Genomic DNA, 14,862 nt, shown 5'->3' with positions numbered 1-14,862 from the left:
GTCGTGGTTAGTGATAGTTGGCGGCTACTTTAGTGACAAGTAAAGTAAATCTGTCCAGAGTTCAGTTACATGTGCTGTAGACTTTTATTTTGCAGAAAAAATCCAGTTATAAAGGTTTGTTTTTGTATTGTAATCCACAGCCCACGTCCATATTTTTACACATCCATGACACTGTTGTAAAAAAATGCCTTTATTGTAATCTAGTTTAATTAGTGTAGTGTAATCCTCCGTCATGAGTCATCAACATTTTTTGATTACAAACTCTAAAACACCATTAAGAATACATCCAAAGCAGCTATTCTGCTATTTCAGGCCTGATGCTGGGATATAGGCGACACACGGAGCAAGAGATATGTCATACAAACACCTACACTTTGACTTTAACTTCATGGGATCCTCGGAGATGCTTTAGAAAACCAGTATGAGGTGGACTAAAGAGTCAGGCGATTATTACCATCACACGCAGCCATTTCATCCACTAAAAGAAGAACATATTTGTCAGGATGAGGTGACCAAAGAGGTATTTTAAAAAAAAGTTGTGATGATTACTGATTGACTGCTCTATAACATAACTTAGTAACAAGAGCAAATAGAAAATAGTGAACAGCAAGCTAAAGGTGTATCAAACTGACATTCATTTAGTTCTTTCCCTACAGGTATCACTGTGTCATGAGCTTCTTAAACCTGAATATCAGAGTTATTGTGTGAACATGGACTCCCAGGGACTCATAACATGCCTGTCAGTCGCAAACAGCATCTGACAGCAGGAAACCTCAGAGGGCTGTTGTATTGCTTTCACAGTTCCGTTCTATGTTGAAGCGCTGGATAGTGGTTACGTAACAAGCAGCAGCCTCGACACTTAGATTTCTCCAAAGTAAGCCTGTAAATGTCACAGAGAGTTAAAAAGCAAGAAATGTCTAGGGCAGATGTGAAAAAAAATAAAGATGTTCCAAAGGTTGCCATTGATCTGATCGCCCACTCTGTGTTTGGCAGGCGGTGTGTGAGATGGTGGTAAAGTTATACAGTAACACACTCTTAAAACCTTGCGTTGAGTTAAACTGCGAAAACTTGTCGTGTTGATCGAGGAGGTGAAGGTAGGGCTGCCTGTTCTCATTACGGCTGGAGGGATACTGAATTCAGCCGGGGATGCAGTTGGCTGAGGAACAGTTACTCCCAAACTGTCCAGGGAACAAAGCTGAAAGATTTGGAGGGTCAGCCCGTTTTGTCAGCAGTGCTTCAGTGTAGTCGGTGGACTCCTTTGGGGGCACGGTTGAGGAGGCGGATTAAATTGGTCCTCAAATACTGAAAATTGTCAGGCTGCTGCGGTCAACACGTCGGGGGACAGCGGCGAGGGGTTTTCAGGCGTTTTATTTATTGGAAGGTGTGTTTCCTGAGGAGTTCTTGGAAGGTACAATTGTGTGCGGCAATCCATTCATTATCTGTACTCTCACAGTATTACCCCAGCCATAATCCCTTTAAGCACCAAACACTTCAAAGGTGGCTTAAAGGATCATTTCATCCATTACAAAGTATTTTTTTCAGACTCCCGACGGTATCTAACCATGCTGATAGTGCCTCTTCACACATCTCTTACACCACGCCGATACAAAAGGTCATGAATGGAATTTGGTTTGTGGTGCTCAGCGTAGAAAAATCAACTTTAGAACTCAAAAGCAACATTTCTTTTGATAATCGCGACACCTTTGTGAGATCCAAGGTTTTCAATGGCAACATTTGATCCCAATAAAGTGGCTCCAAGGTGCCCAGAGACCAAGCTCGGATCTAAAATGAATGCTTCCATGTGTCGTTATAGAGATCACGGCTCAAGACTTTTGTTTTTTTTTCTTCTTTGGTTTAATTGGGGAGCAGATTGCCAAAGGAGAGCTGGTCTGACTGCCGTCTGACTACGCTGGTTACAGAACTGCTGCGGTGAAGAAAGAACTGAGCTACAAAATAAAGCTATCAAGTCAGGTCCTTATGCTCACAAGCCCTGAGCAGAGACTGAAAGGACAGTTTCACGGTCAAGAGTGGCTCAAAAGAGCTTCCTCTGCGGGGTGAGTAGATTCGAGATGAGGCCACTCCATTTACTGTAGTATCGTATGATGTTCCTTTCACATTTCAGTTCATACCAATAGTCCACATGATTTTATCAATGGCCATGGTCTAACCATAACAAGGCCCTATCACACAATCCTAACATTTGGGCAATAACGTGTTGGTGAATGACTCTTTCTGTCTCTCTCTTGAATTAATCTCCTCTCTGAAGGCCCAGAGATGGCGTAAAACTGTGTTTACATGCAGGTTATCATTTTGTGACATCAGCTGCTAATGATTATTGCTCTGTTTTGTCCCTCACTCTATAATTACCCTGTGTGGGTGAGTCATACTTCACTACGTACGCTGTATCCTGCATCACTGTCTCGTTCCCTTGCGACACACTCAACAGATCAAAGTAAGCCAAGCAGCAGAAACTCTACTTACATGGACTGTCTTGATGAAGATTTGATATCTGTATCACTCATTCAGACCCCTGCTCCAACCCCTCTGACCTCCCGTCACCTCTCAGACAGAGCGTTGTCATTCAGACCTCCAAAGTGCAGGCGGCACCAAGAATAAGAGTGCTGAGGCTGATCAATTTCCCGCCCAGACAGTCAAAAAACCTCTTGATGCTTCTGGGAACTGCAGAGTCGGTGTGATTATTCTGTGTTGGTCCGTCACTATGAGGGACACTTTTCATTTTGCCCACTGTGAGTTTAATAAATGTTGATAAGTGCATCTTAAAACCTAAAAAATGTTAGATAATTTCTGAAGATTTCAAGTATGAAGAAGAAGAAGAAGAAGAAGAAGAAGAAGAAGAAGAAGAAGAAGAAGAAGAAGGAGAAGAAGAAGCAATAAGGTATGATTGGGGTCCTTCGTTGCCTTATGCTGTTCACAGGTTCGTGGGAGCTGGTCTGATTTATTCTTAGTACACAGCTCAGCTGAATTCATCTGTGTGCGGCAGCAGTTCAGTAATAGGGTTGTCTTGTCCTCTCTCTTCCTAATGTTCCCTGTCTTTAGACATGTGCAGTCTTAACTTCCTCCCTCACTCTCTCAGTATGACGCTCTCCACCTTCCTCCTCTCTGTTCTGACCCCCTCACACCTCTGCACAGCCCCTGTTCATTAGTATAAATAACATCCCTGCAGGCCCATACAGGCACACAACCACTGTACTCGCTGTTGTTGTGTAGTTAGTCCCCGAACAACACGTTGCAACATCAGCAGCTCACATTATGCTTCTACCTGCCCGGTGCCAATTAGGCAGCTGATGCTACTGTTACACCATCTCAGTGTTAATGAGACACACTTATACAGAATGCAGGCTGGCTTCATCTTACCAGTTCAAATTAACATCAGTCACTGAGAAATGTGATTGTGGTTTGAGCGTGATGAAACACTTCTGTAGTCAATTAAACATCGGTGTGAACATATATTTTGCATGCAAAGTAACTCATAAAACACTGAAGGAAAGGAAAGGAAAGGAAAGGAAAGGAAAGGAAAGTAAAGGAAAGGAAAGAGCGAAAAAACTCCTTTAAATTGAGTTTATTCTGTCACCAAATGGCAGCTACATAATGTAGTAATGCTCACAGCATGATTTTATGTGAGTCTGGAGGACATTGATCAGTTCTCTGTCTTATCAATCTCCCTGGACTTGGCTGTGTTTGTGTATCAGTCATGTTTGTCAGGGGAGGTGTACAGCTGAGCAGGCAACCCGACAAACATGAATTCTGTGCTCTGCCCGACGGAAGGTTGTGCCTCATTTGTTTAACACTGGGCCGCCCCAGAATGTCAATGGAATATCAGATTTGTGAGCACAGGTGTGTTTTGGGGGGTTTAAACCACCTGGAAAGCTGCCGTTGGAAACTGTTTGGAAAATGGTAAGCACTTTCAACAGATCCTTGGCAGGTGATTGCCATTGTTGTTTTCAAATGAGCAGGTGCTTCTTTTGCTGTCGTTACATTCAAACCACCGGCAGTGCTTCCTCAGTATGTTCATAAGTCTGAACTGCTATGGCTCGGCCACAAGCGCATGACGGATTCTTGAGATCGCATAATCACAGTATTTCACAAATCCAGCTAAGCTAGCAGATGTCTGATGCCTCAAACTATGTGCTGGGATCCTCTCTGTACTGTTGCTGAAGTTTGGTGCTGTTCTGAGCATTATTTGTGCAGCTATGAGTGGCTTTTTGATGGTGGTTTCTTGGTGGAGCCATTGACTGCAGTGTATTGTTATCGTGCAGTCTTTTCTGAGGTTGCTAAAACTACATAAGCTATCAGTCGGAGAACTTGCTCTCTCTCTCTCGTGTCGCTGTGTGTTAGACCATGGATTAAATTTACACTGGAATATCCCTTCAAAGAGAGAGACAGAGGGGATATGCAGTGCTGCAGCAATGGACAGTATGTCCTTTTCAAACATTAAAGAGTGCATGCCTGTTCTGGCAGTGACTGTAAATAAAAATCTGAACTTGAAAGTTAGCATGGTATGTCCGCTTTGATGAAAGTGATGATGTCTTCACCACCTGGTCATTCATCTCCTACTCAAAATGGAATTAATCTCTTTTGCTAAACTTGTTGGCAGTGAAAAAATAATTGTGAAATTACGTACATTATTTTTTGCGTATTTATTTATTCATTTATTTATTCATTTATTCAGCAGTTTATGTGACAGGGACAATACATTGTAGGTATTGTTGAATTTAATCAAAATGCAACCGATGCAATTTGATCAAATTCAACGGATTAAAACAAATGATACACCACCACTGATACAGACAATAAAACCAGCAACAGAATAGACACAGCCAAGCAGCCACATTAACGGGCTCTATTAGATTCTCAGCCCATGCAGAATGTCATCTTATCTTATAATTGGTCACATCAGATGACAGTTATTACACAGTTGGCCTGCTTGTACTCCAGACCTAAATGCGGACGAGGTGTAATTTAGAGACTGACTGACGGAGCTGCTGCAACCTTGTAGACGTATCGGAGGTGTTTAGTCCCTCCACAGGGGAAACATTTCCCACAAGTATCAGCGATCAGCACGTCTGGCACACAGTGTGCGCCGCCGTGAAGTGCTCATAAATGTGCCTCAGACTCACGACGAGTTCGGTCACACAAAGCTCAGACGAGAAAAGCGCTGACATATTTGTTTTTTTTTTCTTTCAGATCAGCTGGGTTTATTAGTGACAGAAACAGAGTGCAGCTTTTTATGCATATAATGACAGAGACTCCTGCATTGGTGTATGGTCGTCATGGTAACAAGCACATAGGGGACACGTCTTTGAGTGTGTGTGTGTGTAATTAACCAGTGTGGCTCAATTTACCGCTCATTAGACAGGTGTGTTTAAAGACGCGATTGCTTCATTTGCCATTAAAGGGAAAGATTGCATCGAGCAGCTACACGGCCCGGCTTTGGTCCAGCGAGTCCACCGGAGAGAGAGAGAGAGAGAGAGAGAGATGGACATTTTGCCTTTTTTTTTTTTGGCACTTTGACTCTGAACTATGACAGTGCTCATTAGCAGTGATCCAGGCAAAACTGGGAAGAAGGAACAACACCACCCACCGACTTAATGAAGTTTGGCGAGCGCGTATTTTCAGACCCCGCTAAGACTCGGCTTCATGTCACACGTGTGACCGTGCCCACACACGCCCAAAATGTTTCACATTAGTCAGACCGAGGAACAACTCATGCAGTGGGTGACATGGTATTTCAAGGGAGACTTCACGCATCTCTGAGGTTTTTTTTTTTAAAAATATTATTCAGAAAGTGGAAGTTTGATCTGAAATCTATGAGTATATGACAGGTACTGATGTGACCGCCTTTATGAATTTGTTACAACATTTTTTTTTAACAAGATACGGTTAAAACACTGTTGCATCCATTGCATCGAATGTTTTATGTTCATCTTTGACTGGATGATCAGCCTGGAGACAGACACTTTCTTTTGGAAAGCTCTCTCCTCTGTCTCAACTTGGAGCTGTGATCTCTCCAGACCGGCGGCACAGATGCAAATTAGCCTCTGGCTTACGTTTCCATAGCAACACTCATTAGGTTGACTCTTGACTGTTTGTGTACGGGAAAGCAATCCACGCGCCGAGAGCAACAGGCAAACATTTGAGCTCGCCCTTTTGTTTGCGCTGACAGTGGCGCGAGTGCAGTTTTGGATAAGAGGCGCCTGACACTTCACTGGCGGATTTAATTCGTTTATTCAAAGAGGAGGAGGGCAGCACCCGGACCAATTAGAGGTGTGCAACCGGCTCCAAAGGAAAAGGAGAACATCTCTCGCTCCGAGCCAAACTCTCATTAAATTCAGTCAAGGTTAAGTGTCTCAGCAGACAGTGACTGTGACTCCTGCAGACGCCTGTGATTGTTTGGGATGGTTGTTATGATCTGCTCAGGAGAACGGCACATTTAACAAACAGAACATAATGAGAATTTCTCCAAGATTAGACTCTAATGGTCTCTGAGATGAAGATCAAAAGGTCAGAGTGGAAGCGAGAACTCCAGAGAAAGTTGTGGTTCTCATAATAAGCTCATCAGAGGCGCCTCCTATCTCTGAGTGCATCTGTATCGCTGCAGCACTTCTGCTCGCAAAAGGCCACGTTATATTATTTTGCCGAAGAGGCTGTGAGCTGCAGTATGTGCAGTAAATAGGATAAGGCTCGAACACTGAAACAGCTGGAGAGTGATGGAGCTCAGATGAGGAGTGCTCATCTGGGTGCTAAAGAAGGTCAGTCAAAAAAAGAACGAACAAACAAATAAAAGAACATGAAAAGAATGCAGCAATATTTTTGATTTCCAAAACACAGCACAGTGAGAGAAATAAAATGATGCAAGACCCTCAGACCTGAACTCCGGCATATTATCCTTGATTTAGCTGTGCTCAGACATAATTAGCGCAAGTCTTTCGGGCAGGCTGACAAAGTGAAGTTACATTTTACACAGATTTTCAGACTGTTCCTTAATAACAACTATCAGCCCCGAGAGCCTGACTGACGCAGACCTGCCACATTGCCGTAATTGCTTTGATGTCATATTATAATTTGCTTAATCTGGATGACCCAGAAAAAGGTCTGGGTGATGCAGCACAGCCGACGCAGGCTAGAGTGTCAGATGGATTCTGGCCTTCATCAGGTGGACTGATTCCAGCAGCGAGCTCCTTAACATGGTGGGGAACAGGAGATTTGTAGGTTTTCTGCAGGTGGATATTTGTACCAATTGTTATGTAGCAGGTGAAAATACACAATGTTGCTAAAAGTTTTCAGACACCCATTTAAATATTTGGAATCAGGTGTTCCAATCACTTCCATGGTTGGACAATTGGACAATTCCATACTCCCAACTCTGTGGGAACAGTCTGTCCAGTCAGTTCCTGTTCCAACATGACTGTGCACCAGTGCACAAAGCAAGGTCCATAAAGACATAGAGGAGAGAGTTTGGTGTGGATGAATTTGACTGGCCTGCACCGACTCCTGACCTTAACCCAGTAGAACACCTTTGGGATGAATTGGAGCAGAGACTGAGAGCCAGGCCTTCCCATCCAACACCAGTGTGTGACCTCAGTTTTTTTTTGCATAAACACGCTCCTAAACCTTGTGGAAAGCCTTCCCAGAAGAGTTGAAGCTGTTACAGCTGCAAAGGGTGGACCAACATCATATTAAACCCTGTGGATTAAGACTGGGATGTCACTTAAGTTCATATGCGATTCAAGGCAGGTGAGCAAATACTTTTGGCAGTATAGTGTATGTCAAAGCAATATTCCATCATTTCATGACATAAGACCAAAACAATTTTAGCTTTGAGGATATTAAGTACACCACAGATAGACAACAGATGTGATTTACACAAACCTGTCCTCACATTCTTTGCCACTAGGAGCAATGAAACAAGCCATGAAGACAATGTACCACCTTTATAAGCGCACAATTGTCCATTTACACTCCAGGGGCCGTATTCATAAAGCTTCCCATTACTGAGAGTTGCTTCTACTGATGAAATTCAAAGAAACATCTTATAAATGATGAAGTTTTCTGAGAATCTCTTCCTTTAAATTAAGACTGGCTCCCTGTGAAGAAAAAAGCTAGCCCTCAAGAGAGCTCTTAAGGGGGGAGTCTGCTAAGAGTAGGCGAGAACGGCTTTTAAGACAATGGTGGAAAGCCAGAGAGGAAGGGGGAATATTCTCCAAACACAGAATGACAGCGAGACAATGAAGTCCTACAGTTTAGATTGTGCAGGGTTGATGTTTGTGGTGGATCGCTTGCTTCTCCCGCTGAGGCGCATTAGAAAGCAAATAAAAACATCAGTCCACATCTGAAGAGGTCGCTGTGCTTGAAGGTCTGTATTTTCATTTTGCAGGCTGCTTGCAGTGTATTGCCCACAAATTATGCAGTAGAGATGCTCTCTACATCAAGTCGCATTCATAATTGCACCATGTCTTAACAGAGACATAATCAATTTTAATGTCAACTTTCTACCTATGGCCATTAAGTTAATAATATAATTTTAATATAATAACAATCTGAGCTCATTTTCAACCCACCAGTGCCAGCTTTTAAAAGAATGTGACCCACCTGGCAAAATAAAGATTGTTGTACTTTCTCTGTTGCACTAACAAGTTTCAAGGCGCAGGCTGCAGGACGAGATGAGAGCTTGTTCACTCCTTCATGCTGCACAAATTACAGAACACACATACAGTTATTTATATTCAAATATACACAAACACGTAGAGCATCTATTCAATCTGTTGAAAAGTGGGCAGCATCTGCATATCACAAGTTGGACATCTGGTAAAAACCCTAACCCTAACCCTCATAGTCCGCTGCTCTTAGTTCAAAACACCCGCTTTCTGGGATTTCTGCCTTGGACAGGATGTGTTTCAGCAATAAATCCCAAAAAAATTATGACCAAAAAAACCTAACATGTAGCATAATTTTGAGGAGCTAAGAAGTCATTAATCTATGTCAGGAGTTCTCAGAATGCGTGTGAACATGGCCCCTGGCAAACACTGGGCAGCACTAGCATTTTTCTTCTAGTGATCTGAATAATGAGGGGCCTTCTTAGCTAAAAGCAAAAAGCTAAATATGAACACCAGCTATCTTTGTCTGTTTCAAAGTCTGTATATAAAGATGGAGGACATGACAGCATGCCGACAGCCATCCAGTGTCGCCCACAGAACTTCAGCAGTGATGTGAAATGGAACCACGGCTCGTAATTACACCAATCATACCTTTACAGACTGAATGTGATAATATATACTCATTTTACGAATGCCCCCCTCCCCGATGAAATCTCAACTTAATGAAAAGAACATTTAATGAGGAGACTGAAGGGAGGGAGGAGGGAGGAGGGAGCGGGCAAGAACGGAAAAAAAAAGAAAAAAAAGAAGGAGAAAGATGGCGTTCGACGTGACTCATTTCCAGACTCATTAATGGTGAGTATGTGTGAGGCCTGAGGCAGGACACAGGCCCCCACCATCGAGTCCCACAGGGGGGAGAGTAATGACAAACATCCTGCCGCACGGCGCAGGAGACACTCCATGCATCACATCTGCTCCTTATTCTCACCCTGCTTACTCTCACTTGCTCTTTGTCCTGAGAAAGATTTCTGTCCCACTATCTCTCTCTCTCTCACACACACACACACACACACACACACACACACACACACACACACACGCACGCACGCACACACACACACACACACACAAAGCTGCTGTTGCACCATAAAAGAGGACACGGCAGCTTGCTCCTCGCAGCAGACGCGGCGGTGCATCCCCCCGTCGACTTCCTTTGTTGATGATAAATGCATGGTTCGCTGTGTGGTCGTGTGTGTTTGTTGAACATGAATTATTCAGCCGGGGTGTTTATGTTGTGTAGGAAATAAGATTTCGTCTGCTTCAACAAGTCTGTATCTGTGTCACACTGTGCGGTGCAGGAAGACAGAGATGGAGAGATACACAAAACACTCTTACAAACTCTTCTTTTCAGGATCTTGAGCACAGTCACAGTGCCAGTTAAAGTGTTCAGTCCCCCCTTGGAAACTTAAAGTTCTTATGAATGAAAGTAGATTAAAGTAGAGTGAAGTGGCATTTTTTTTCTTAACAGTCATCAACCGACAAAGATTTTCAAAAAGGAACTTAAATTATCGACAGAATGTGAAGAAAGAACAGTTTTGATGTTCGGTGATCATCGGACAGTAAACAGCACCATCACTCACTAGCTGTATGGTTAACTCTAAGTTCTTGAAGGTAAGGCTCATATTTCACCCACAATTACAAAATACATTTTTGCAAAAGCATTCTCGACCTGCACATATGCAGTCAACAGGTTTATTTAAACGGTGATCAGCTTTCAGCTGAATCCATGATAGTGACGTTGATCTTGCTAGAGGAACAGTCTGATTCCGATGGTAATAACTACGCGTAACTATCAACCACGCCCCATTCTCTGTTCTGTCTGCAAAAATCTTTAAAACTCGTCTTTTAACAGTGAAATCCTCTGTCTGACTGACAGGAGGTAGGTTGAAAGAGGAGAGTGTCTTTAAGAAGTGAAAACAATGTCGCTGATTCCCTGCCAGCTGTCGTACCTAACGGCGCTCCGAGTCATTCAGCTCACCTAGAATTACCAACAATGGCCCTAAATTGAAAATTCCTGAATGAAAAGGGGAGGGATGGATTGAAATTCACAGACACGCACTCATCCATCCAGGGACCTTTTGGGCCTATAGGGGCTATTACACAGTCAATTCATGTACGTCATGAAATCGATGTGTGTATTCCCTCTGGCCATTATTGTTGCTTATGTTGGCGTGGCGAGCTGTCATTGTGGTGAGTTGTGGGACTGAGAGCCTGCACGGTGCTGATAGCCTGTGTTTGTGTGTTAATGTGTGTGTGTGTGTGACGCAGCAGAGAGGAAACAAAAGGAGCGTTGCCTTGGAGGAACAGAGAACTTGAAGCTGCCTCCAGGTGTCTGTATGTTCAGATACGGAGAGGAGAGAAAAGCCTGGGTGTGATAATCCAGTCTGGTGAGTCCTTAAAGGAGACACATATGTTCAATCTCAGGTTTCAGAATTGATTTTGTGTTACTACTAAAACACGTTTGAATGCTTTTTAACGCTAAAAAAAGCATTCACTCTCTGTCTGAATAGCTCTGCATTAGCCGCTGTCTCTTTAAGGAGATCTGATTGGTCAGCTTGCACATGCCTGAGCTGCTGACAATGATGAAATCGATTATCACATGCCAAACTAGCCGCTAGATGTAAAGGATGTAAACGTGTGACATGGTGACGTAGGCTGATGTCACAAAGTCACATAACCGAAGGTGAGACTTGTGGCGAGCTGTTTCAGGAGCAGCGGTTTCTGTGGGAGAGTGGAGCTTCTGAGTGTTTGTACTAACCCTCTCTCACATGCACAGAAACACACCGAAGCAAAGGAATAATGAGTCTCTTTAAATGGACTCTGCAGTCCCCTTGGGGCCTTTTGCATGCCGCATGAAATAAAACTAACTAATGAACAAATGAACTATCTCTTCTTCTTTCACACTCCTTAACTGCCATCAAAAGTTTGAACATAGTCAGTTCTAAACACTGGGACATATTTGGGATGACTGGGGCAGTCTGCTGTTTAACATCTGGAGGATGAGAAACAACCAAGGACACGAGTTAAAAAGACGAGCTGCTGTGCACCGAGGGCTTCGGCAGGACTGATTCAGTTATTATCTGCCCTATTCTGCATTATTCTAATGATCGAATGTAGGCTACCTCTAAAAATAACATGGTAATAATAGAATATCTCTTCCCCTCGCCTTATCTCACTTTCATCTTCCTTATTAGTTTGAAGAAAACCACACTTAGGGCGGCACAACAAGAGTGCTCTCTACTGGTGAAACATCATAGCACAACGAACAGAAAAGAGGACCACAAGGTTTATGAGCATTTATTTTTATTTCTTTTTTCTGAAAAACACTACAAAGACTCGGTCTTAAATTAAGCCTCACAAAAGTGACCAATACAAACAATATATACAGTGCAATGCTTTCATCAAGTAAACCTACGTCACCGACTGTGTGTGAACAGTGTCCGTCGTGAAGCTACAACAAATACATTTGAGTGTTTTGTTTTTTTTTTAAAGGACAATCTTTCAAGTGGGTTCCAGGTACATTTTTTGACACTCGAGGCCGCGTCGGCGAGAGCGAGTCAAGTTCACTCCAAACAGCCACAAAAAAAGCCAGTCTGTCACTCAAGTCCCCTGCAGGGTGAGTCATCACTCCAAACCAGTGGGCTGGTTCTCAGTGTGGCGTCAGGAGGGGGCTCCAGCAGGCAGGGGGGGGGTCACCACCACCAAATGAGGCAAAGTCAGAGTGATACATGGAAATAACAGAGTATGTTTGATTTTCAATAGAATATAATATCTCATCCCTTCTATTACAGCTTTACTATGCGTTTTGTTTGAAGATATATTTGGATATATTTATCTATACATGTATTCCCTTATGAATCCAGCATATAGCTTGAGCTGTGATACTGTGTACTTACATCTGTGTGTGTGTGTGTGTGTGTGTGTGTGTGTGTGTGTGTGTGTGTGTGTGTGTGTGTGTTTCCCCTGGGAGGAGAGCTGCTGCATGTCCCTGCAACCATCCTTACAGGCCTGAATAAAGTTGCTTTGTTACTTGTAATTGATCAGTTCGTCATATGTCTCTCTCGCTCTGATATCCTCCTGTTATCACAAATTATGCTCAAAGTAAAAAAAACAAAAACAAAACAATCGTGTGTGTGGTTTCACGGTGCTGCTGGGTACAGTGAGGCGTGGCAGATGAGGCAAGATGTGTGTATACCGGCATAAATAAGCGCGGAGGTCATGTACAAATGTTTGAAATCAGCTCAGAGCGCATACACACACTAACTACTGCGGAGCACTGACCTCTCTAACCCGTCAGCTGCTCACTGACTAACGCCTAACACGAGTCACACTGGCCTCATGGTCTGATCCAGCCCTTGTTTGGATGTCATGTCATGGATGAAGTTGGTTTGGAGTTTTTTTTCTTTTTCTTTAGATTATTTAGGAGTTGCTGCAGAAGTTCGGGCCTCTGTGATAAGACGCTTGAAGACCTTCCTGGTCCTCCTCTTCAGGTGGTGTTTCTCCTCCGTGTCTGTGGGCGGAGCTCAGCCTGAGTCATCCCCGCTGTTCTCCGACGCGCCCTTGGTGCTCTCCTCCGCCGTGCCGCTGTCCGACTCCTCCTCTATGGCGAGGCGCGTGTCCGCGGAGGAGCACAGGGAGCTGATGCTGCTCTGCTCCGTGCACAGCGCGCACGCAAGCGGAGAGGGCAGCGCGCCCTCGTGGTGCAGGTGCGCGAAGTGGTTGCCGTGGTTCCCGCAGAAAGGCAGGGACACCTGCACCGAGCGCAGTCCCGACACGGCGGCGGGAAAGGTGAGGCTGTGCTTCTTGGGCAGCGCGCCCCACTCCCGCTGCTCCTCCTCGTGCACCAGGCGCGTGAACACGTTGATCCTCTTCTTCTCTCGCCTTTTGGAGCGGAAGTAGCCCAGCATTATACCACAGAGGAAGACTCCGTAGAAAGACATGACAATCAGTATGTACAGGTACGCGTTCCCGTCGCTCTTGTCCGCCTGGGAGTCCGCGGTGCTCTGCGCCAGCACCAAGACGCGGTGGGGGGATGCCGTGGAGTTCTCCAGGTGCTCCATGTTTTCAGCGCAGCCAATGTGGACGACCTAGAAAGTGCGCTGAAAAAGATCAAGAGAAGTACGTCCATGAATACATCCGTCAACTTTACGCACACTTTACGCACGCGGATAGGTTTCAAATGAGCGGAGAAAAGTTCAAAATGCTTCACATTTGCAAAATCAATACACAATTTCTTGTATTTCAAAACAGCAATGCAACGTTAGAAAATACTTTTAAGATTCCACCAGGTTAGCCCAATAAACAATCTCTCATAAGAGTATACTTTTGAAGATTTGCGCTTGTGTTATCTTATGACTTATCTTATAACTCTTATAACTTTTTTTCACTTTTTGTGTCCAAAAAACACTCCCCAGAGATGTTTGATAAAAGTTACAAAACGTCTACCCAAAGTGATGTAGATGATATAAAACTTAACACACAATCTATAAACATTAATGTCAGAGTTAAAGTCAGATTCTCTACTCACCAAACTGAAGAGCTAAGTCTCATGTGAAACGTTCCCACTTGTGTCTTCCTGCGGCTCTTCTGGAGTTTGGAGCGCGACTCAAAGGATGAAGTTATTTATACAGAGACCCAGGAGTGTCATCATCGGTCACGTGACGGAGACTGATCGTAAGATGAGTCCTGTGGCTATGGAAGCCCTGGAGGGACGTCTTGTTTAAAAAAACACAACAATGCAAAGAGAGCAGAGTATATTTTATCATTACCCTGGCCTTCAGGGAGATCAGATGAAATGATCGAATGCCCGTGAGTATATTAAACTTAACTCGCTGAACGATGACTACATCGTCTCTGGAGTCCAACAAAAAGAGGCCTTGAGGGGATGTGATGGAAAAGTACACTTACAGGAAGGAATGCCAAATGATTAGAAACCTGCTGATAAAATGTGAATTAATCCTCGAGCCACTGATTTTATCACGCTTTCTCGCTTGGATCTACAAACGCCACACTGGATCAGTCTCCTTAATTTCTGTCGAGCCTCTGCACTGTCCTGCAAACAACAGCTGACCTCCTCATCCGTCACACAGGACCTTTCCATTTCCTTGCAAATGAGCCTAAAGCCTGTGAATAAAATCATGCAAGACATTCAAGAAGGACATGTTGGAAGTGACAGACTGCAATAAAA

The 14,862-nt window shown here is 43.9% G+C and overlaps 1 protein-coding gene across 1 annotated transcript; it reads right to left on the bottom strand.

Annotated features, from left to right (window-relative positions):
• Positions 1 to 11,958: 11,958 nt before the first annotated feature.
• Positions 11,959 to 14,363, bottom strand: kcne4 (potassium voltage-gated channel, Isk-related family, member 4). The gene is made up of 2 exons (XM_037082008.1): positions 14,203 to 14,363; positions 11,959 to 13,774 (listed from the first exon to the last, which is right to left on the bottom strand). Exon 2 carries the CDS (start codon positions 13,733 to 13,735, stop codon positions 13,199 to 13,201), a length of 537 nt encoding a protein of 178 aa, XP_036937903.1. The 5' UTR covers positions 13,736 to 13,774; positions 14,203 to 14,363; the 3' UTR covers positions 11,959 to 13,198.
• Between the last annotated feature and the right edge of the window lie 499 nt (positions 14,364 to 14,862).

The sequence above is a fragment of the Acanthopagrus latus genome, chromosome 2 (genome assembly GCF_904848185.1).
Source record: "Acanthopagrus latus isolate v.2019 chromosome 2, fAcaLat1.1, whole genome shotgun sequence".
Lineage (NCBI taxonomy): Eukaryota > Metazoa > Chordata > Actinopteri > Spariformes > Sparidae > Acanthopagrus > Acanthopagrus latus.
The sequence above is the reverse complement of the archived record's forward strand: the minus strand, read 5'-3'. Positions and strand labels throughout refer to the sequence as shown.

Excerpts from the sequence above, each read along its gene's own strand:
- kcne4 (XM_037082008.1), bottom strand. The coding sequence starts at position 13,735 with ATGGAGCACCTGGAGAACTCCACGGCATCCCCCCACCGCGTCTTGGTG.